Here is a 22,789-nt window from a genome sequence, read left to right as displayed (position 1 = left end):
TACCAAGGCAGCTCTGTATTGGTGAAGTTGTTGATACTTTGCAGGACACATACTCAGAAATTCCAAGAATTCCGCCCCCTATATCTTTAAGCAGCTCATGACCTTGTATTCCATTTGATTACGCTTTCCCTCCATTAATCTTTTATTCTTAACACTGATGTCTTGCCATTCACAGATGATGGGAAGTTGTCCTTGGAAGAGTTCCAGGCCTTTTTTTCAGACGGGACTCTTAATGAAGAAGAACTTGAACAGCTCTTTCATACTATTGACTCAGACAACACCAGGTAAGCATATGAATTGGTGTCGATTTCTTTCCTGCTGACATAGATTTTAGGATTCTTGATGTGCAACTATTAAAGTTTTGCTTCTTAAAAGATCTAGACATGTGCAAAGTGCACTGGGATGGATTTCCTCTGCCAGCCTAGAGGGGCTTCATTTCTTCAGGGTTTGACCTCCCATGGTGAAGACCATTAGGGCTCCTTGTTCTCCTGGTATAAGTTCAACACACTTCCCGAAGCACAGTCTCTTTTATAAAGCAACAATGAGTCCTGTGGCACCTTATAGACTAACAGATGTATTGGAGCATAAGCTTTCGTGGGTGAATACCCACTCGTCAGACGCTGTGAGGAAGTGGGTATTCACCCACGAAAGCTTATGCTCCAATATATCTGTTAGGTGCCACAGGACTGTTTTTGTTGCTTTTTACAGATCCAGACTAACACAGCTACCCTCTGATACTAGTCTCTTTTATGAAGATCTCTGAAATGATACATTTTGAATAATAGGGACAATCAGATAACCTTTTGATTTTTCCATTGCTTCTAGAAAGCTTCGCTATGGCTATCTAATCTAGCTATCCTGATCTGTCTGAGTTTCTAATGCAGCTGTTGGTAGAATCATAGGCCTGGAAGGGACCTTGAGAGGTCATCTAGTCCAGTCCCCTGAACTCATGGCAAGACTAAGTACTATCTAGACCATCCTTGACAGGTGTTTGTCTAACCTGCTCTTAAAAATCCCCAATGATGGAGATTCCAGAACCTCCCTAGGGAATTTATTCCAGTGGTTAACCAGCCTGACAGTTAGGAAGTTTTTCCTAATGTCCAACCTAAACCTCCCTTGCTGCAGTTTAAGCCCATTGCTTCTTGTCCTGTCCTCAGAGGTTAAGAACAACAATTCTTCTCCCTCCTCCTTGTAACAACCTTTTACGTAGTTGAAAACTGTTATCATGCCCCCTCTGTCTTCTCTTTTCCAGACTAAAGAAACCCAATTATTTCAGTCTTCCCTCATAGGTCATGTTTTCTAGACCTTTAGTCATTTTTCTTGCTCTTCTCTGGATTCTCTCCAATTTGTCCACATCCTTCCTGAAATGTGGTGCCCAAAACTGGACACAATACTCCAGCTGAGGCCTAATCAGCGCAGAGTAGAGTGGAAGAATGACTTCTCGTGTCTTGCTTACTACACTCCTGGTACACACATCCCAGTGTTACACTGTTGACTCATATTTAGCTTGTGGTCCACTATGACCCCCAAATCCCTTTCCGCAGTGCTCCTTCCTAGGCAGTCATTTCCCATGTTGTATGTGTGCAACTGATTGTACTCCTAAGTGGAGTACTTTGCATTTGTTCTTATTGAATTTCATCCTATTTACTTCAGACCATTTCTCCAGTTTGTCCAGATCATTTTGAATTATCCTATCCTGCAAAGCACTTGCAACCCCTCCCAGCTTGGTATTGTCTTCAGACTTTATAAGTATACTCTCTGTGCCATTATCTAAATCATTGATGAAGATACTGAACAGAACCAGACCCAGAACTGCATTACCCCACTTGTTATATCCTTCCAGCATGACTGTGAACCACTGATAAATACTCTCTGGGAACGGTTTTCTAACCAGTTTTGCACCCACCCTATAGTAGCTCCATCTAGGTTGCATTTACCTATTTTGTTTATGAGAAGGTCATGCGAGACAGTATCAAAAGCTTTACTAAAGTCAAGATATACCACATCTACCGCTTCCCCCCCATCCACAAGGCTTGTTACCCTGTCAAAGAAAGCTATTAAGTTGGTTTGGCACAATTTATTCTTGACAAATCCATGCTGATTGTTACTTATCCCCTTATTATCTTCTAGACATTTGCAAATTGATTGCTTAATTATTTGCTCCATTATCTTTCTGGGTACAGAAGTTAAGCTGACTGGTCTGTAATTCCCTGAGTTGTCCTTATTTCCCTTTTTATAGATTGGCACTATATTTGCCCTTTTCCAGTCTTCTGGAATCTCTCCCGTCTTCCATGACTTTTCAAAGATAATCGCTAATGGCTCAGTCAGCTCCTTGAATATTCTAGGATGCATTTCATCAGGCCCTGGTGACTTGAAGACATCTAATTTGTCCAAGTAATTTTTAATTTGTTCTTTCCCTATTTTAGCCGCCTCTGATCTTACCTCATTTTCGCTGGCATTCGCTATGTTAGACGTCTAGTCACCACCAACCTTCTTGGTGAAAACTGAACCAAAGAAGTCATTAAGCACCTCTGCCATTTCCACATTTTCTGTTATTTTTTCCCACCCTCATTGAGTAACCCTGTCCTTGGCCTTCCCCTTGCTTCTAATGTATTTGTAGAATGTTTTCTTGTTACCTTTTATGTCTCTAGATCGTTTGATCTTGTTTTGTGCCTTGGCCTTTCTAATTTTGTCCCTGCATACATGTGTTATTTGTTTACATTCATCCTTTTTAGTTTGACCCAGTTTCCACTTTTTGTAGGACTCTCTTGTATTTTTAGATCATTGAAGATCTCCTGGTTAAGCCAGGGTGGTCTCTTGCCAAGCTTCCTATCTTTCCTACGCAGTGGGATAGTTTGCTCTTGTGCCCTTAATAATGTCTGTCTGAAAAATTGCCAACTGTCTTCAGTTGTTTTTCCCTTTAGACTTGCTTCCCATGGGATCTTACCTACCTGCTCCCCAAGTTTGCTAAAGTCTGCCGCCTTGAAATCCATTATCTTTATTTTGCTGTTCTCCCTCCTACCATTCCTTAGAATCATGAACTCACCATTTCATGATCACTTTCGCCCTAGCTGCCTTCCACTTTCAAATTCTCGACTAGTTTCACCCTATTTGTCAAAATCAAATCTAGAACAGCCTTGTAGGATCTAGTTGTTATACAGAGAAAAGATGGCATCATCTGTAATCTTGTCTTTACAGCACTAAATCTTGCCATGTCACTTTCACTTTAACTGTGTCTGTTTCATCTCAGTATGGTTGCTCCCATTACATTAGGACCCTAAAGCCCCAGCACTGATAACTCCATCACTTAAAAAAAAATCCTACAACATTGAAGGAAACCCCTGTCGGCAGGGTGAAATTCACCCCAGTGCAGAGGGCCAGCCCACTTGAGTCCCATGTAAAGCCCCTCAAGTAGAGCTACTGCATCTCAGCATTTCTGAACTCAGGCAGGTGCTTACATATGGATTTCAGAGCTTAATTTTAGGCTCCTGTTTTTGAAAATCTTGGCCTCTAATATTGTACATCTATAAAGGAGGCTCCATCCTGCAGGAGAGGGACAGTGTGTAAGGGACAGTGAAGTTGAGCAGAGTCACGTAGGCCTCCTGATTGTGCAGGTTCCCAAGGATGCTGGTGGTTGGCTGTATCTGGAAATATCCCTGCCCTTTCTTAGGTGAACTTTGAGTTTCCTGATTGCCAGGAGGCAATCTAGAGGAGATGCAGTATGGAAAACTAGCCGAATTCTGATCAGGCCACAGATGCTGCATTTACGGGGACTTTAGATTCCAGCTCTTTGAATCTCTAGTGAGCGTCTATACTCTGGAAAATATAAGGTAGAATTGTGCAAGGAGGCTGAGAGGGAGGCAGCCGTCTCATTAAAACAGTTGGTGGTTCTGGCAAGCTAGTTCACTTAAATTTGATACCAGGTTTGAAATTGCATCTGGGTGGATATTGAAGTTTAGATAGAATTCAGGGTTTGGATTTGTCTTTGGCAGCATTTGGCTTCTGCAATCACCAATTCAGATTAAAATAATCTATTTAAGCCGTGCAGTAGCCCTATGAAGTAGGTGAATGTGTATTAATACCCCCTTTCACCGATGGCAAAACTAAGAAAATTGATGCAGTGGAGTTCAGACCCTGTCTGTGTAACTGCAGAATAGCTCCATTGATGTCTCATGCAAGTAAAGTTACTCATGAGCTTAGTGTTTTCAAACCTTATTTGTTTGAAAAGGTTTCAGTTTAGGAAATCTAGGCATGCTGTCATTAAAGGCATGTGTAGTCTTTAAAGATCCTATGAATTTTTTTTACCATGAATTGGGTTGGTGATCCTGATGGCCAAACTCTAATTTAGCTATTTGCATTCTGCCTACCCCACTTCCCCCTTTTGATTTCAGCTGATTGTATTCTTCATTTCTGTACTAAAGTTGTATGTTGTGAACTACTGAACAGCTGCCATGCCCCTCTCCAGAGGTGATTGTCTTATGGTGAAGGCCAGAAATCACTGAAGGCATTGCCTAGGCCACTTGAGCTCAACTCACTTCTTATCCACCGTTTTTATGGTCCACAAAATGCAGGAGTGTCTTTTCAGAGTTGAGTTTTCATAGGCTCTGCTGTGCTATCAAATTAAAATCACAAACTCATTTGCCTCCAAAGTGTTCTTCCCAGAATATGTAATTTCAGAGCTTTTTGACTGTTGTTCATAGAATCATAGAATCTCAGGGTTGGAAGGGACCTCAGGAGGTCATCTAGTCCAACCCCCTGTTGACATCTGTCCATTAACACTCTCCAACTGCATTCTCTTTGGATGGGGTTTGAAGTGTTTATGAACTTTCTGATGACAAGCATCTGGCACAGGCATCATCCTGGGCCAATACATGATATTAATACACCTGTGCTAAACTCCTTGGCACCAGCTTTTTTGGTGTGATATTGCCAGCCAGAGCCACTGCACAAGGTAGCAGAACACTGCAGGATTTCTCCTGGGAGTTTTCTTTTCCGTTTCCAAGAGGAGTTAGTCTCCAAAAGACTGAGGTTTTATGCTCTTAAAAAAAATTAAAATGAAACCCAGCTTTGAGTCACATTCCAAAGTAATTTAATTCCTCTAGGGATAACAAGCCTGCCCAAATTAAGAGATGAAAAAAGGAATCCCATTTAAAATAAAAAGGCTCATGGTAAGGCTTTAAAAATAATAGTATGGTTCATTAATGCTGCGTTAAGTGGGATCTTGCTGAGGCAGACTCAGGTTCTGGAAGCTGAAATATAATACACTAATATATTAACCTATGTAGGAGAGTGAATAGTTAATGTTTTGATGCCAGGTTTTAGGAGTTTCTTTTGGGACACTCTATGGTTCAGAATGAATCAGTGTCAAAAACTCACTACAGCTCACCTGCTAATATTTTTGTAAGTGCTTTGATGTGTATGTTAGTATGTTTTTTATGATACACTTTAGAAGACTGCCCTCTCCATTATGCTTCTATCCTGTCAGCAGTTTTTAATATGCTGGTGGAACATTTTAAAGTAATGCTGCACATTCATGCCTCGTTAGTGTCTGTATTCTTAGTAAACTATGCTAGCGCCAAAATATTAGAGAGAAATCTCAGAATCAGTCTTGGGTTGGCATACTGAAGGCTTGTTTGCAAGCAAAACCAATTAGTGACTTCTTGTAATCATAGAATCATAGAATCTCAGGGTTGGAAGGGACCTCAGGAGGCCATCTAGTCCAACCCCCTGCTCAATAAATAAAGTTACCCTAATGTTTGCATAGTTTGCCCCAGTAAATCACTTCAGGTTGAGAAATGCAGAAAGACCAGAGGAGCTTTGTGCAGTTTGTTGTATAATTTGCTAAAGGAATTTTGTGGATCTTACTGCTAAAATAACTACTGAGTTAATCAATCTCTTCTAAGTTTTCTTTTTAAATAGACAAAGCATTATTACCAATACGTGTCTGCAACTTATATTTGTAGTGAATGAACTCCAGTTCTTGACATAAGCTAACTGGAAACACAACCCAATGGAAATTCTGTGGTTTGAAGGCTTAAAGGATCAGACTCTTAATTTTACACCATAAAAATATTGGCTTTTCCTTAATTAGTAGGGCTGGATAAAGTGGTTAAGAAGTGGTAAGAATTGAGCTGAACCTTTACTGCAGAATTCAGACCAAATCCAAGTTTTGTTTTCTGTAGTTTGAAAAAAATTATCTAAAGGAAGTAAAAATACCAAAATACCTTTCGTGGCCCTTCTAGGATTGTCTTGTAGGGTAGTAATACACCTTGGAAAGAATTAAAATACCAATGTTAAGGATAGTGTGGGAGTCATGGGAATAAAAAGAACAGCGCATTCAAAATCTGTATTGTATCAATCTGATTTGGGCTACTACTCTGCCATAGTAGCAGAGACACTGACTCTAGATTCCTTCTCAATATAACAGAGAGGCCGTCAGGGTGTACACAATGAAGGTTGTGGGACTCGGGAAAGCTCTGCCTCTGGTCTGAAATAATCCACATTTGCTAAATTTTATGGTGTTGCACAATGGCTGTTACCTTTCTGCAAAGGTCAAATGAAATTAAGGGGGCTAAGTCCAGACTGCTGTATGGACTTTAGTATCTGGTTATGGGTTGCTGCTTAGTGGAAGTGGTGAGCTTGATTACACTGCATTTTGCTTTTGTGACTTTAACTAATTGGCAACGTACTTAGGCTTTGCGTGTCGGCACTTTTTACTTGTAAACTAAAAGGAAATAAAGACGGGCAACTGTTCTAAATGTTATGCAGTAGTGAGCACAGGAAACACGCTATATAACACTGGGCTATGCAAGTTATAGCACATTGTGTGCTTGACTGATGTCTGGATTCTAGCACAGTCCGCAGCTGCTACATGTGTTGTAACTAGCTTTGGGTTATAACGGGTTGTCATGTCTTTCACTATTTTTACCCACAGTTAAACTAGTGGGCATTGCATTAGAAAGAGGTCAATTTTAAACACTTTCTGTTTTGCTCCTCAGCTAAGGATGTGAAATAAGCAGCCCATGATATTTTTATAACTATTTTTTCAACTTTTGAAGAACAGTTTCATCAGAATATCCAGGTGTTCTAATTAGATGTGTCAGATTCCTGCATTGTTAGTGGCAGTTTGCTTAGCAGCTCTTGGACTCCTGGTGCCTGCAATATCACAGTTTAATACAAAAAGATCTAGAAAATGTTCAGCAAAAATGTCCACCATATGTGTATGTATAAACACATTGATCTAGTCATTGAAATCCTTAAGGACGATACTTTCAGAGTGCCATGCTGGTTTAACATCTGGCGTTCTTGGCTGAAGCAAAAGCTTCAGATTTTGATCATAGTTCTAAGTTAAATCTTAGCATACATTTATTAATTTTTAACATTCAGTATAAATTTACCAAAATTGAGAGAGAGAACATTTTTTTAAGTGGCAGAAACTTTGTCTCCAATCCCTAGCTCGCTAGTGCCAGGCTTCCCTCAAGCAAAAGCAATTTCTGTAATCTGCTCTAGAGGTGTGTGGATAGTTTTCAAGCTTTTAAAAATGCTTTTAAATGTTGGGAATAAAAATGGAAGTAAATTTCAAAATAAACCAATGTTTTGAATTGAAAACTTAAAACATTTCATTTTGAATATGTTGAAACAAAATGTTTTCAGATTTTTTTTAGCTTTGTTTTTGATTGAAACAATTGATTTTTGCCAAGAAACTGCTAAAAGGTTTGGTCAACCTGAACCTGCATTTTTTTGGTGAAATAAAGTTTCAGCTGAAAATTTTCTCCCAGCTGTAGTCTGCATTTTTCCACAAAGGTCAAAAGACTGTCAGACTACCAAGGGAAAAGAATATGTGTCACCAGCACTGAGAATGCCTTCCCACCAGCTCCTAGATGTCTAAATCTATAGCTTGTTAGCGCAAGTGCTCCAGCTAATCTCAACGGCTATGGAGCCTATAAGGAGGAGAAAGTTAATCTCTCTAACCTGAGTTAGCCTCCATTCCTGGTGAATCAGAGGCACCCTGCACTAGCTGTTCCTCTAACAATATTCCTGTTTTGTACCAGATCTAACTTCCAAGCGCATCACCTCATGTAGGCCATATAATAATCCAAATTAGGAATCACAAAAGCATGTATGACAATGGCCAGGTCGGGAGTTGAGGGAAGCTTCTGTCTGGCGTCCGGTATGTTCAAAAAATATTGGTTTTGAATTAGTTTATCGTCAGACATAATATTTACCAGGGATTTTTCTTATAAGGAAATTGCTTTATACAGTAAAAGACAAAGGCTGAAATATCAGATGAGTACTGTGCATTTTCTTTCATATAGGAATATGGGGCATATTAACTTTATCTTTCTAAAGGCAATTTGAATTAAAATTAATTGCTGGTTGAAAAGATAATTTATTTTCAAAGCTATTTTGGTATTTCATTTTATCTGTGTGCTTTTCTCTTACTCCCCCATCACGTTTGCTTAGTGTGCAGTTCTAAAGATCTTGTGAGTTAAATTACTTTCTAGCTAGAGTAGTGCTAGATTAAGAAAATTATGTTCTTGCTGAATATTAATAATTGCTGTTACCAGCCAAATTATAAAATGTTGATTCCATTTCCAGAGTTCTTATAGGCACGGGGCAACTGATTTAGTCAAATAGGAACATCTAGTTTGGTTTCTTGACTTCCTTGAGACAATAAAGGGTCATTTGGAAGATGATGGTTAACCTGAGAAAAATGAAGAGGAGCATCACAATGCAGGGGAAAGATGAGTACCTATTGACCCAAGAGGAAGTCTGTGCTACTGCCTATGGGTACCCAGCTAGAACATGCACAGCTTGGCAAGTTTATTTTTTAAAGGATAACAATCCCCCAACAAAATGTGTTCTTGTCATTGGGGGGAGGCTTTAGATGTTTAACTAAAATGAGATATCCAAAAATAGCATTGAAACATTAATGGGGCTTGTTCTCAATACTACTTTGCCTAGAAAGTGTCATTTAAAAGGTTAATGATGTGGCACGCTAGGTGTGTGCTAAAAGAACTGCTTTGTATAACGTGATTATGGAAAATCAGCAGCATTATCTTTGTGGGCTTTTAGTCCCTTTAATACTTTGCTCTCTTTATATGATATTTTTCTTTCAGAGCAGATTTCGAGTTCCAGGACAAGTGAGAGCTCTTTAAAAGAACAGTTCCCTATTCATATCTTCAATGGGCTAGCAGATGAACAAAGTTGTGTGTCCATAAGCAGCTTCTCTCTGCTTCTTCAGGGGATTTCTCATCCTTTTTGCCTTTTACTGATACTTTTTAATAATCTCTGCTCTGTTCTTGGCTTTTGTTTTGGATCTGAAACCAACCTTATTCATCTTTCACTGCTCATACTGTTGCGAAGGCCCTCAGGTCCATGGTATAAATGGACTGTGACAAAGAGCAGAAGGAACATGTACATTTTGCCCTCTGTATTCCTCCAGTGGTTAAGACTAGCAGAGGAAGCATCCTTCACTCTACAGAAACAACTTTGCATGTAAAGCAAATACTGCAAAATTCCATACTGCTGCCACTGACTTCACTGAAAAGAAGAATGAAATCACGTTTCTCTTATTAGTTACTTCCATAATGTCTTAGAGGTATTCCAAACAGAGAAGACCCCATTCCTGTCCCCACTACCTTTTATGAGACATGGGAGAAGATGGGAAGGAAAGCGATCCACCAATACCTTCCCCTTCCAAAGATTCATATGAGATACATGTTCACTACTCCTGGAGGAGAGAATTAAGCCTAGATATCCCTGCTAATATCTTCTGGTGGAAAGGCCTTCCTGACCCGAAATTTAACCATCAGTTTAGGCTTGAACATGTGAGTGTAAATCACCACACTTAAGCATCTATCCAGTTTATTCTATCCAGTTTATACCCCTAATGCAAATTGTCTATTTCCCCCTCTTAAAGAGCTTTTCACCATCAGTAAATGTTATGTATAGCAAGGCCAGAAACAGCACAACCGCATGAGGGGAGAGGAGAGCCAAAATCAGGAGTGCTGGAACCAGGGGCGGCTCCGGACGGCAAGCTGCGGGGGGCGGCCTGCCGGTCGATGTGAGGGAGGCAGTCAGGCGGCCTTCGGTGGCATGCCTGCGGGAGGTCCGCCGGTCTCGCGGCTTCAGCTGCAATTTGGTGGTGGGTATGCTGAAGGCGCGGGACCGGCAGATAACCCACAGAAACGCCACCGAATCTGCGTGACCAGCAGCCGCCGAAGACTGCCTGACTGCCGTGTTCGGGGTGGCAACAAACATATTGGCGCCCCGGCTGGAACAATTTGATTAGTGGGGGTGCTGAGAGTCATCGAACCTAACTGTAAACCTTGTATATGATGGAAACCACTTCAAGCCACGGGATGTGTCCACACCCCCAGCACCCCTAGTTCCAGCACCTGTGGCCAAAGTGGAAAATCACTCTGACTGCTCTGTTTGATTTGGAATCTTACACGTGTGATCTGCCACACCCATTGTCACCAACACAGACTGGTCAAATCTGCCTCCAGAATCATCATCTTCCCCAGTGTATCTAAAGCAGACCCTGCTGCCGTGAGTTCCATCATCATATCCTGCCTCTTCCTGGGACTGAGCAGTAGCATGATGATGATATTACTAACCTAGACGTAGAATGGGGAGGCATAGCAACACCTGAAATTAATTTCGAATGGAGGAAGAAAAAAAGAAAATACTGAAGGAAATAAAAATATTGGGTCAGGTGATCAAGCAACTCTATAGCTCTCTTAGAGCCAGGCAGAAGCTATCTCAGAATTTAAAAAGTGGTAACAGTCGTAGAGTATTTGTCAGGTAGATCTGAGGATCACTGCGAACAGGATGCAGAACTCTTTGTCAAAACAAGATGTGTGTGTGTGTATGGGGGTCGGGGGCATTGATCCAGGAAACTCCAGACTCTGCTCTCAATTGTGAATTCAATTGGGAATTGAGGATGGTCAACAACTTACGAAATTCAGACCCTTAATGAATAGGAGATATTCTGTGATGCTCCACTTTCTGCCCTACAAACGCTAACAGTCAGCAGCTCTTGGACCGGCTCTTTCATGAGCTAGTTTTGATATAACAATCCCAATCGCAAGCAGCTGCATTAGCAGAAAGTACTAAGTCATCGCACTGAAATGTTATTAATTGGTATCTTGGTAAGAAACTGTTATTAATGGAAATTGTCACACTGTCTGGAGTAGCTCTTGTTCTTCCCGGGCTGCCTGGCACTGCATTGGGCCAGTTCCTCTGCAGTATCTGGGGCAGCAGGGTCCTTGGATGCCTGGCCAAAATTCACAAGCTAAGCTCTCAGTTCCTGATCTGGGGCTTTCTTTTTATGGGATATTCCTTGCTCCTTATATAACTTTTCAAGGTCTTTTATCTCAAAACCATCATATGACTGTGCTCCACTCCTTGTGTCTGTCCTTTAACCTTTAAAAATTCTCAGGGTCAAGTTTAAACTCTTAACAGTGCTGGGTTATAATCTATAAATCCAATTGACTGTGGCATGTGAATCCTGCTGACTACGCCAATAGTCACACTGTCTGGAGTGGCTCACAAGCAAGAATACTAACCTCCGGGCAGAGCACAAACCCCAATACTTAGACTGCCAACCAACTAACAAATGTAAACTCCTCAGGCACTATATAGCCTTAACGTGGAGTCACAGACAGTCCCCTTGGGCATTCTGAACTATCTTGCCACCCAGGCAAGCTTGACTCTGTGATAGGTGGTCATTTTACACAAAGATCACAAAATATTCAGGTTAGTCCCAGTCCCAAAGGACCAGTCACTGACCCCAGGTCAATTTGCAACAAAGACAATGCTTGTAGCCAATCCTGTAACACACCAAGTAAACGTTTATTAACTAGGAAAAAGAAATGAGAGCTATTTACAAGGTCGAAGGAGGTAAACGTACACTCACAAATAAGATACAGTCTTAAATTCAAAATCAAGCTTTTATGTCTTTTGGGGCTAAGCCAAGTAGCTTGGGGATCTCTTGCTTATGTTTAGGAATCTTTGCCCCTCAGAGTCCAGACAGCATAAAGAGAACCTACAATAGACTATCAGGGTTGGAAGGGACCTCAGGAGGTCATCTAGTCCAACCCCCTGCTCAAAGCAGGACTAGTCCCCAGACAGATTTTTACCCCAGATCCCTAAATGGCCCCCTCAAGGATTAAACTTACAACCCTGGGTTTAGCAGGCCAATGCTCAAACCACTGAGCTATCCCTCCCCCTCTAGTCAGGGATTTTTATCCCCACCTTCCTAGAGCCCAAGCGGATGGGACGAGCGTTTCTGCACGTAATCTCTTCATGGATGGGTCAGGGGACAAAGTATTTGTTCCACAATGGCCTGTCTGGATTCCATAGTCCTTCCTGATGGGCAGGAGATCACATCTTCTGTAGGAATCCAGCATTTTACATTAGGTGAATTATTGTTCCCTGTTGGGTGAGTTACATAGTTTCAGAACAAACATTTTACAGTTATAGAACAAGCACATAAGTAGTACCGACAGAATGGGATACAGATCGTATAAATAGGATTAATACATGCAGCATCCTTCAAGAAAAATAAAAGGAACTCTGACTGTGAAGGGAAGAGAGAAAGGAAATTAGAGAGAGGAGGAAGGAGAGGGATCTAAATGTGTAAATTTGTATGTATGCTTTACACAAAACGTTGTAAGCTGTGCAAGTTAAAATGTATCAGAGTGAAAGTGGGAAGAGTCTTAAATGTTGAATAAGTAGATTTAGGGCAAAATTTTCAAAAATACTGAAGTCCCATTTTCAAAAGAGACTTAGATTTCTAAGGAATTTAGACTACTTGCCCAAGTCCCTCTTAAAAATGGCACTTATGCTGTAAAGTTACTTAAGCATTTTTGAAAAAGTTACCTCTACGTTGCGCTTGAGCAGCATGTCTGAAGGTGTGTTACATTTGTATGCAGTCAGCCTCTAATGTCTGTGCTCAGATTGGGGACTTGTGCAAGCTTTCTTAAGAACATGGACCTGGGAGCCTGAAGTGTGCTTTTGTAAAGCAGAAGTCTCCCAGTGTTTACTACTTTTTAAGCTGCAGGAAAGAGCATCATTTTCTTAAGTCTGATGACACTATTCCACAGGGCTCTTTCTGTTGACAGCTAATTTTTCACACAATAATAGACCTCCGAGACTGAATGTTCTTTGGTTTCTTGTCGTATTTCAGACGAACTAATTAGTTTCGAAGGAACCCTCCACCTCTTTGTGTGATGTTCAAAATGCCCCTCGTTTGTGGCATGTCAGGAGTCTGCTGTAGGTGAAAATGATGTGAGCCTTTAAATTTAATCAGTGATCACAGCGGCTCATCTGCATTGCCACAGGAAATAACTTTCATGTCTAGTTTGTGGTGTTCTTCCCCCTCAGACCCTCTCTTTGCTAATGATAAATGTCACATTGCATTTGTTGATCTCCTAGATAAACAGATTTTCATAATAGTAACACAGGCTTGTTTTGAATATCAGTGAGAGCAATTAGGGAACTGGAATCTTTGCTGATGTGACTGGGGCCCAAGTAGGGGGCCAGCTGAGGTCACTCAGGGTGAACTGCAAAGAATGGGGCAGACAAACCCCAAACTGGTGGATAATTCAGTACTTAGATTTACCAAGCCAGCATAAAACAGCTTCTTTATTACCTCACTGCTTGCCCAAAAACCAGCAACACAGTTCCCTTAAAGCAACCCAGTCTCAGGCCTCCATCCAGGTACCGAAGTCAAATATGATGAAGATTTCTGAAAAGTATATTTCATCATATAAAAGAAAAGGTTCTACCAATCCCAAAGGATCGGACACATTACCTCCCAGGTTACTGAATATTCCGGATCTTACACAAATACATTCATATAGCCAATTCTTATTAACTAAACTAAAATTTATTAAAAAAAATGAGAGAGATAGTATGGTTAAAAGATCAATATACCTACAGACATGAATTTAATTCTTGAGGTTCAGATACATAGCAGAGACGGTGAGCTTTGTAGCTGCAAAGATTTCTTTCAGAAATAGTTCATAGGTTATAGTCCAGTGTCCAATATCATATTCAGGGCACACCAGTCAGCACTGGGATCCCAGTCTGGTGGCTTAAGCTTCCCCAGATGACGCATCAAGCAGATCTGAGATGGACAGAATCAAGACTCAAGGGTCTTTTTATATAGTGTTCTAGCATACGCTTGACCACACAGTCCTGGGTAAATAATAGGCTTTTGATGTAACCTTGTTTTCTAAACACCACCAGTAATTAATTACACAAATTAACACAGGGCAATTTATCCATTAGGCAGTCTATTACAAACTTCAGAGAGACATATAGACAATGACATTATCTCACCCAAAAATCATCTAAATGTTAATATTCCCTTTTGATCTCTGAATTGATAGTTATAGTGACAGAGGGGAATTGTCTGTTTACATGGTTAGCTTTTAAGATACACACAATCTTAAACAATACTTCTATCACTTCTAACAATACTTGTGGCACCTTAGAGACTAACACATTTATTTGAGCATAAGCTTTCGTGGGCTACAGCCCACTTCATCAAATGCATAGAATGGAACATATAGTAAGAAATATATATACACACACAGAGAATATGAAACAATGAGTGTTACCATACACACTCTAATGAGAGTGATCAGTTAAGGTGAGCTATTACCAGCAGGAGAGAAAAAATGTTTTGTAGTGGTAATCAAAATAGCTCATTTCCAGCAGTTGTGAGGAACGGGTGGGGGGGGGAATAAACATGGGGAAATAGTTTTACTTTGTATAATGACCCATCCACTCCCAGTCTTTATTCAAGCCTAATTTAATGGTGTCCAGTTTGCAAATTCATTCCAGTTCTGCAGTCTCTCGCTGGAGCCTGTTTTTGAAGTTTGTTTGTTGTAATATTGCGACTTTTAGGTCTGTAATCGAGTGACCAGGGAGATTGAAGTGTTCTCCGACTGGTTTTTGAATGTTACAATTCTTGACGTCTGATTTGTGTCCATTTATTCTTTTACGTAGAGACTGTCCAGTTTGGCCAATGTACATGGCCAGCAATGTCCCTTTGTTTGCAGATACAGACTAACAGGGCTGCTACGCTGAAACGTCTAACAATATAGGTTTTCATTTCAAAGTTCTAGCCTATTTAGCACGAATGGCCCTAATTACCATTCGCATACCTTTCTAACATGACTTCAAAGGTGGGCTCGGGGTCATTCAGCCTGCAGGCTGGTTAACTCTTTCTGGCCAGGAGTTATATTTTGCATAAGATTTGCTGCAATTATATAACCGTGGTAGCAATAATGATTTGCATGGTTATATTTTAATCAGACAATGTCACCGCTGAATTCAGAGAATCTAAAATCCCCCTAAACACAGGAGTGTAATGTTGTGAAATAATTAACTCAGGTTCCCAACAGAGGGTTGTTTTTTTTTTTTTTAAATCAAACTCCTCTTCACAATGTTGGTTTTAAAAGGGCAATGCAAAAAAAGGGCAAGTAAAAGAGAAATAGGCTTAGTTTATTTACTTTAAAATGAGTGGGCAACTATCTTAGAATTTTTAATGTACCTCTTATTTAATATTTAAAATGATAAGACCTGACTTGGTGTCCCTGGAAGGCAATGGGAATATTTTTAATGGGCGTGGGATCAAGTCCCATAATTAGCTTAGTTTTAAAAATCTGTCTAAAGCCACATAGTGGAGTAGATTGAGCATAGGGCTGGAGTCAGGAGCTCCTACTTTTTGTTATCAAAGAGAAACCTACGTAGATGCACGGAAAGACGTCTGTCTGAGGGACAGTGAAAATATAAGGCCGGTATTCTAGAAAATGGACAAGTAAGAGGGACTATAAAATAATGGTACAAAGGAGGTGATTCCAGTGCTCAGATAGTTATGATGGGGGACATACACGTTTCTTGATACATAGATTCTAATAACACAAATGAAGACTCAATGGATGTTAAAGGTAACAAATTTAAAACTGCTAAAAGCAAATACTGGAATACAAAATTCATAATCAACCTGTGGAACTCACTGCTACAGGAGAGAGGGAGGCAACATTTTTAGTAGGTCCAGAGGTGAAAGTAAGCCAGTATGGTCTGATACGGCATACCGGCAAGAGCCGGTACCCAGCTGACAGTACTGGCAGGGGGCAGCTTCCCCAGCGGATCCCAGGCCCTTTAAATCACCATCAGAGCCCTGCCGCCGGAGCCCTGGGGTAGTGGCGGTGGCCAGGAGCCCCAGGGCTCCGGCGGTGATTTAAAGGGCCCGGGGCTCCCAGCAGTGGCTGGAGCCCCTGGCCCTTTAAATCGCCACTGCAGCCCTGGGGCTCCCAGATGCTGCCTCAGCTACAGCTACCACAGAGCTCCAGTGGTGATTTAAAGGGCTTGGGGCTTCTGCCCGCCGCTGCTGAAGCCGGAGTCCTGGGCCCTTTACATCACCGCCGGAGCCCTGGGTAGTGGCAGTGATTTAAAGGACCCCGGGATTTAAAGGCCCTGCCTCTTCCACCTGAGGCTGCTCCTGCCCCCGGTCCCGCCTTCTGAGGACCCTGGCCCTGCATACCGGGAAGTCCCTTAAGCTACTTTCACCCCTGAGTAGGCCTTACCAAGCTGTTTATCCAAACTTTCTCAACTTCCTTGGTCTGCAAAGCTCATCTGGAAATCTCTTGAAAAGAACCTGAGTTCCAGCATTTCTGCTTCTAGTCCCAAGCAGAAGGCTCAAGATTGCTCATAACAAATAACCATTTTGGAGATTCAAAAATTTATTTTGGGTTTGTTTCAAGTTCTGGACAAATGTTCAGGTCTGTGTTATCTGAACCCATTCCCATACCAAAGCTCAGATGCTCTAAGAAGTACTGAGGCCCTGATCCAGCATAGCACTTAGTCACGTACATAACATTTCTGGAACTACACACATTTAAATGTTTTGCTGAAACTGGGCCTTTGAGGTCTAATGCTGCACTTTGGAGGCCAGTGGGATTTTTGCAGCTGACTTCAGTAGATGCGGGGCTGTGCCTGACATGACGTAGCAGATGTCAGAACTATCGCTATAAGTAGCAGGCTTTTTAAAAACACACACAAAACTCCGCACCTCTTGATATTTCCTATTCTAAAAGAAGTCAGTGAATGAGGACACTGAAGTGGTGCCATTGCCAGTACAAACCAGTCTGGGCACCACTTTGTACTCTAAATAGATGTTTTCCTCCTGCACAGAAACATCAGAGATTTCCTTCTGTGGTTTGAAAACTTTAAAACGTCCCTCCAAGGATGAGCTGGGCTGCACAGTGACGCAGCTACACCGATGCACTGCTGCTAGTGCAGACACTCTAAGCCGACGAGAGAGAGCGCTCCTGGTCACTTACTTACTCCAGCCCCTGTGAGCGGCTGTAGAAGTTCTCCCGCCGACATAGCGCTGTCCACACCAACACTTAGGTTGGTGTAACTTATGTGCTCAGGGTGGTGGCTTATTCACACTCCTGAGCGATGTAACTTATACTGACGTTAGCTTTGGGGCTGCCCTACGCTACCACTTCAGTTGATATAACTTCCTCGCTCAGGGGTGTGAAAAAGCCACTCCCCAAGTGACATAAGTTACATCGATCTAACTGCTGTCCACACCGGCACTATGTCGGTGGGAGATGCTCTCCCGCCGACATAGCTCCTGCCTTTCGCGGAGGTGAGGTGATTATGCCGAGGGGAGAGCGCTCTCCCGTCAGCATAGCGTGTCTTCACCAGATGCGCTACAGTGGTGCAGCTGTGCTGACGTAGGGCTCTAGTGTAGACATGCCTGTAATGTGTATGTAGCCCGAGTGCAGTGAGTTAATGTGTTAGCTTTCCCCTCTGGACACCAGGGTTTGTGTTAGGAAATGAGTTGACCGACCCAGACTGACCAGCGCCCATTTGTCCACATACAGAACTACCACCTGTTTCAACAAATTTGTCAGTCTCAGCCTAAGGAAGTCCAGGAATGGAATAACTGGAAAGTCAGGATGTAGATGCATTTTGGCAGCACTATGGGCCATTCAGTGTGCGCACACAGCTTCTGTTGACAGTAGTGAGTGACTATGTGTGTAAACTCCGAGGAAAGAACTCTGTGAGGAGGGAGCGTGCACAAGCCCATCACGTGGTCTATTTGCCTCTAACCAGTGCTCTCAGCCCCTGGTTTTCCTAAGCAGCCAGTTTGCTCAAGCCACAGATCTGGGCAGTGTCTGACACTAAAATGTCCCCGTTTCCAGCAGTTTTCATTTAGTGGTGAGCGGGTATGTGACTTGAGTGGTGTGAGTACAGTGCTTAATTTCTGGTAAATGCTGACCATGCTCCATGTAAGGCTCCTCTCGGCTGTAGCACAGTAACTCCTCACTTAACGTTGTAGTTCTGTTCCTGAAAAATGTGACTTTACGTGAAACGATGTTAAGCGAATCTAATTTCCCCATAAGAATGAATGTAAATATGGGGGATTAGGTTCCAGGGAATGTTGGGTTTTTTTGCCAGGCGAAAGGCATTATATACATTTTAAACAACTTTTAAACAAGCAGTTTAATACTACGCTGGGGTGGGAGTAGTGTGCACGTGCTGTGTGTTTACAAACATACTGTACATACAGATACTGTACTAGAGTTGGGAGGTGCCCCTGCCTTACCCCACCCAGGCACAGCCCACTGGCACTGGAGATGAGGCAGGCAAGGAGGCTGAAGGTGCTGTAGGCTGGGAGAAGCACGTTGAACAACAGCAGCAACAGCTTCCCCTACTTTGCAAGCACCAGGGCGGGGTCAACCCTTAGCCAACCCACTCCCCCCGTTCCCCCGAGCCCTCATTCTTGACCTGCCTCTTCTCCCCCCCACACCTCCTTCCCCTTTACTTCCCACGCTGCGTCCTCGCTCCTCCCCCCTCCCTTCTAAACACCGCAAGCCAGCTGATTGCCCTAGGCAGGAGGGAGGGGGGAGCCTGCACGCTGAGTCCTTGCTCCTCCCCCTCCCTCCTGCCCCCGAAACGCCAAACCAGCTGATTGCTGCGGGTGGGGGGGAGACGGGGGAAGGCGCTGATCCGCAGGGTCTGCCGGCGGGCGGAGTGGAGCATTGCACAACTTTAAATGAGCATGTTCTCTAATTTATCAGCAATGTAACAATGAAACAACGTTAACCGGGACGACTTAAAGTGAGGAGTTACTGTACCACTTTTTATTTGTGGTATATAGCAAATTTCGTTCAATGATCTCAGAAGTGCTCTGTGCTCTGCTTTTAGTTAATTTGCATGCTCCTGTAAGGGAAAAGTAATGGTGTGCCCATTGTTCAGGTGGTTTAGAGGCAGCTCGAGTAGATTAAGATTTGCCCAAAGTTACACGAGTCAGAGAAAGAGCTAGGAATACAATCCAGAAGTCCCAATCCCCATTCTTCTGATCTAACTACTACACTACATTACCTGTCTCTCACTAGTCAAGCAACAAAGAATTGAATCAACTTGTAAAGAAGAGAAAGCAGAGTGCCTATCAATTCTTGTAAAAAGAGGAGGAAATACAGAAATGGCTATTGGCCAACCTAATTTAGTGCTGGAGAGAGATTTTTTTAAAATCCCTTTTTCTTAATCTCATGCATTTTTCATAAACTAAGAGAACAGTTCTCTGAAGAGCTGATCTGTCTATTGGAGCACAACTTTCTGTGTCCATTCAAAAGAAGCCAGGAAAATGGAATTAGCATTCTCCAGTACCAGTATTTATCATCAGTCAGCTAGGTTTATGGTGGTTATTTTAATTGCTTTTTTCTTTTCTAAATGGGCCCTTGCCTCCAGTGGCAAACATTATAAAGGGACTGGAACTTGTAGGCAGTATTACATTAAAAAATGTGGTATCTCTTCTCAGAGACACTTTGCATTTCCCCCAGACTGTCCATAACTTCAGTCATAGCCTGACAGCTGTGAAAATAGAGATGCCAATGCAGTTGGATTTCACAGGATTTAACAAACTGACAGAGTTTCAGTGTGTTGGTGGAGCACTGTATTCTGGTGGGAGCAAAGGTGGTGTAGGCACTTTTGAAAAAGTGAAGAATTTGGATGCCTGCCTAGCACTGTTGATTCAATGTCTTCTACTGACATTAAATTTTTGGAAACTTTTGAACTGTTGCCTTGTGGATATCAGTTTTCCCCAGCAAATCCCAGTTGCCCAGATACCACAGAGGCATATTATCAATCGACAAATTCAGTTTTGCTTGTGGAATTGGAATGACACAGGGGTGTTGGGTATCAGCAGGGCTGTTGGAACTGTTTTAGCAGAGAGGTGCCTGAGTCAGTTTGTGTCTGAAACTGTGAAGAGTTATGAGAGTAGGGGCTAGTCTACACTTAGGAGCCGGGTCGACGCGGTGAGTTTGACTTCTCGGAGTTCGAACTATCGCGTCTAATCTGGATGCGATAGTTCGAACTCCGGAAGCGATAGTTCGAACTCCGGTACTCCACCACTGCAAAAGGCGGTGGCGGAGTCGACCTTGGAGCCGCGGACTTCGATTCCGCGGCGTCTGGACGGGTGAGTAGTTCGAACTAGGGTACTTCGAATTCAGCTACGCTATTCACGTAGCTGAATTTGCGTACCCTAGTTCGACCCCGCTTCTTAGTGTGGACCAGCCCTAGGTGTTCACATCTCCTGTTCTGCTGTGGACCCATTTGCTCCAATGTTCAGTAGCAGTGATGTGCAGAGAGTAAAACCAAGCATTAAAAGCCTGTTCCACTGACTTCAGTGGTCTTGGGATTAGACACTTCTATGGCAACAATGAGCTATAACAGAGAGCAAAAAACACCTTGGGGGTATGTACAAATTAATTAGGGTTAAATCTCAAATGGTGCAGCAATTCTTTTGGATTCAGATAAATGCCTCCACGTCTAACTGCCCACTCCGACCTCTTGAGTTGGCAGAATGCAGCTGCCAATCACATAAGAGGCTGCTTTCCCATAAGAAATGCAGTGATTTCCACTTTTATTCAGATTGGAAATGCCACCTGAAAGGCTGTTCTTGTGTTATTTTACCATTTATGCTTCCGTTTCTGGCTAGTCCCCAGAAAAGTGTATTTGTATGAAACTAAGAATGGTAGAAGGTTTATTTAAACGTAAAGCCTTGGAAGGTTCAAGTCATGTTTTGTGAAGGATTTTGGCTGGCACTTAATTTATTCAATTTACTGTTTTGCCTATCTAACTTTAGCAAAATGAGGGCGGGAAAGGGAATAATAATTGCTAATACTCTTTACAGTACTTCCAAGTATTAACACCTCCTTCCTGCCTTCTCCCCACTGTTATCCCCATTTTACAGATGAAACTGAGGCACAGAGGTGACATGACTTGTTCAAAGTGTCACAATGGGGATAAGTAGCAGACCTAGGGTTAGAACATGGAAACCCCTGGCTCCCAGTCAGGTAGTCAGACCATGAGACATCTCCAAATATATCAGAAGAGAGAAAGAGAGAAACTGACCATGAGAAAGTCTTATAGACAGAGAGAGACGTGGAACCAGACACCTGTATTGCTTTCGCACAAGACTCTACAAATTCAGTGAAGAGAAGCATTGGCCATGGGATACTGGGGAGGCAGAAGGCAACAGAGGACTCAGTGCATTTGGCTTTTTCAGTTCGAGTTGGATATTACATTCAACTCGGAGAAATCTGCCTCTTAGTGAAATCAGCAGAGTTCTCTGCAGAGCGATATCTTCCCCGCCCCCCGGTGATGCTAAGTAATATTTCTCTTACTGCCAGTTTACAGTACATTGTTATGAAAACAGTGCCCTTTTGTCCTGCTGTGACTGAGGGGATGCTGGTTTATTTAAGGTTGGATGGGGTAAGATAGATAGGAGATGGGATCCTCATCAGGGCCGGCTCCAGCGTTTTTGCCGCCCCAAGTGGCGGAAAAAAAAAGGAAAAAGGAAAAAGGAAAAAAAAAGCCACGATCGGAGGCACTTCGGTAGCAATTTGGCGGCAGGTCCTTCCTTCCGAGAGGGACCTGCCACCGAATTGCCACCAAAGACCCGGACGTGCCGCCCCTTTTCGTTGGCTGCCCCAAGCACCTGCTGGCTGCGCTGGTGCCTGGAGCCGACCCTGATCCTCATGGTTTTTGATGTTTACTGCTGTAATTATACAAGGTTCAAGGTTAGTATTTGGGACTCCTCATAGTGGAGGAGATGATAAAAGCAAGTTCTAACGAGTGATCAAATGCTGAAGCAATGTTGAGGTTTGATTTAAAAACCCCAAATACTCTTTCTAGAAGGTTGCAGTGTAACACTACTTTATTTCCTGAAATCCAGAATCCCTGCCACACAAGAACCAAAACCAGAGAGAGAAAAGGAGGCTGCTCCCCACGGAAGAAAGGGCCATCTCAATCCACCTTGCTTTAGGCTGGCTATTCGGAGATCGACTGCTCAAAACCCAGTTTGCACATTTCCCTACATATACCCCTTTCGCTTGCATGCAGGGCCAGGAAACCCTTTACACGCTTAAAGTGACAGCTTTGAACACAGTTTTCAATACACCATAATTAGAGGCTCATGTTTGATTTCTTTTTATTGGGGGAGGGAAGAGAAATGGCTGTGGTCATATAAAACCCTTCACTTGTTAAATTATCCAACCCTCCTGCTCCTAGCAAGGACCCAGATGAAGCCTGGCCAGAGCACCTGTAATGCAGAAGCAATGAATAAAATCTGAGTCTGCTAGAAATCGATGTGCAGCTTACTGCACCAATGCTTTTTGTTAAACATAACTAGACCCACCCCTTCTGAAAGGTTACTCCTGACTAGCTGATGTCTTGTGACTATTTATATATC

The 22,789-nt window shown here is 42.5% G+C and overlaps 1 protein-coding gene across 5 annotated transcripts in view; it reads left to right on the top strand.

The window, feature by feature from the left end:
* NECAB2 (N-terminal EF-hand calcium binding protein 2) overlaps positions 1–22,789 on the top strand; it is a 365,795-nt gene that overhangs the window by 148,677 nt on the left and 194,329 nt on the right. For all 5 annotated transcript variants that reach the window (XM_044987368.1, XM_044987369.1, XM_044987367.1 and 2 more), the window contains one exon: positions 176–284. In XM_044987368.1, coding sequence (XP_044843303.1) covers positions 176–284 — 109 coding nt within the window. The remainder of the gene's footprint in view (positions 1–175; positions 285–22,789) is intronic.

This window comes from Mauremys mutica, chromosome 14 (assembly GCF_020497125.1).
Source record: "Mauremys mutica isolate MM-2020 ecotype Southern chromosome 14, ASM2049712v1, whole genome shotgun sequence".
Lineage (NCBI taxonomy): Eukaryota > Metazoa > Chordata > Testudines > Geoemydidae > Mauremys > Mauremys mutica.
This window is presented reverse-complemented; position numbering and strand designations above follow the sequence as displayed.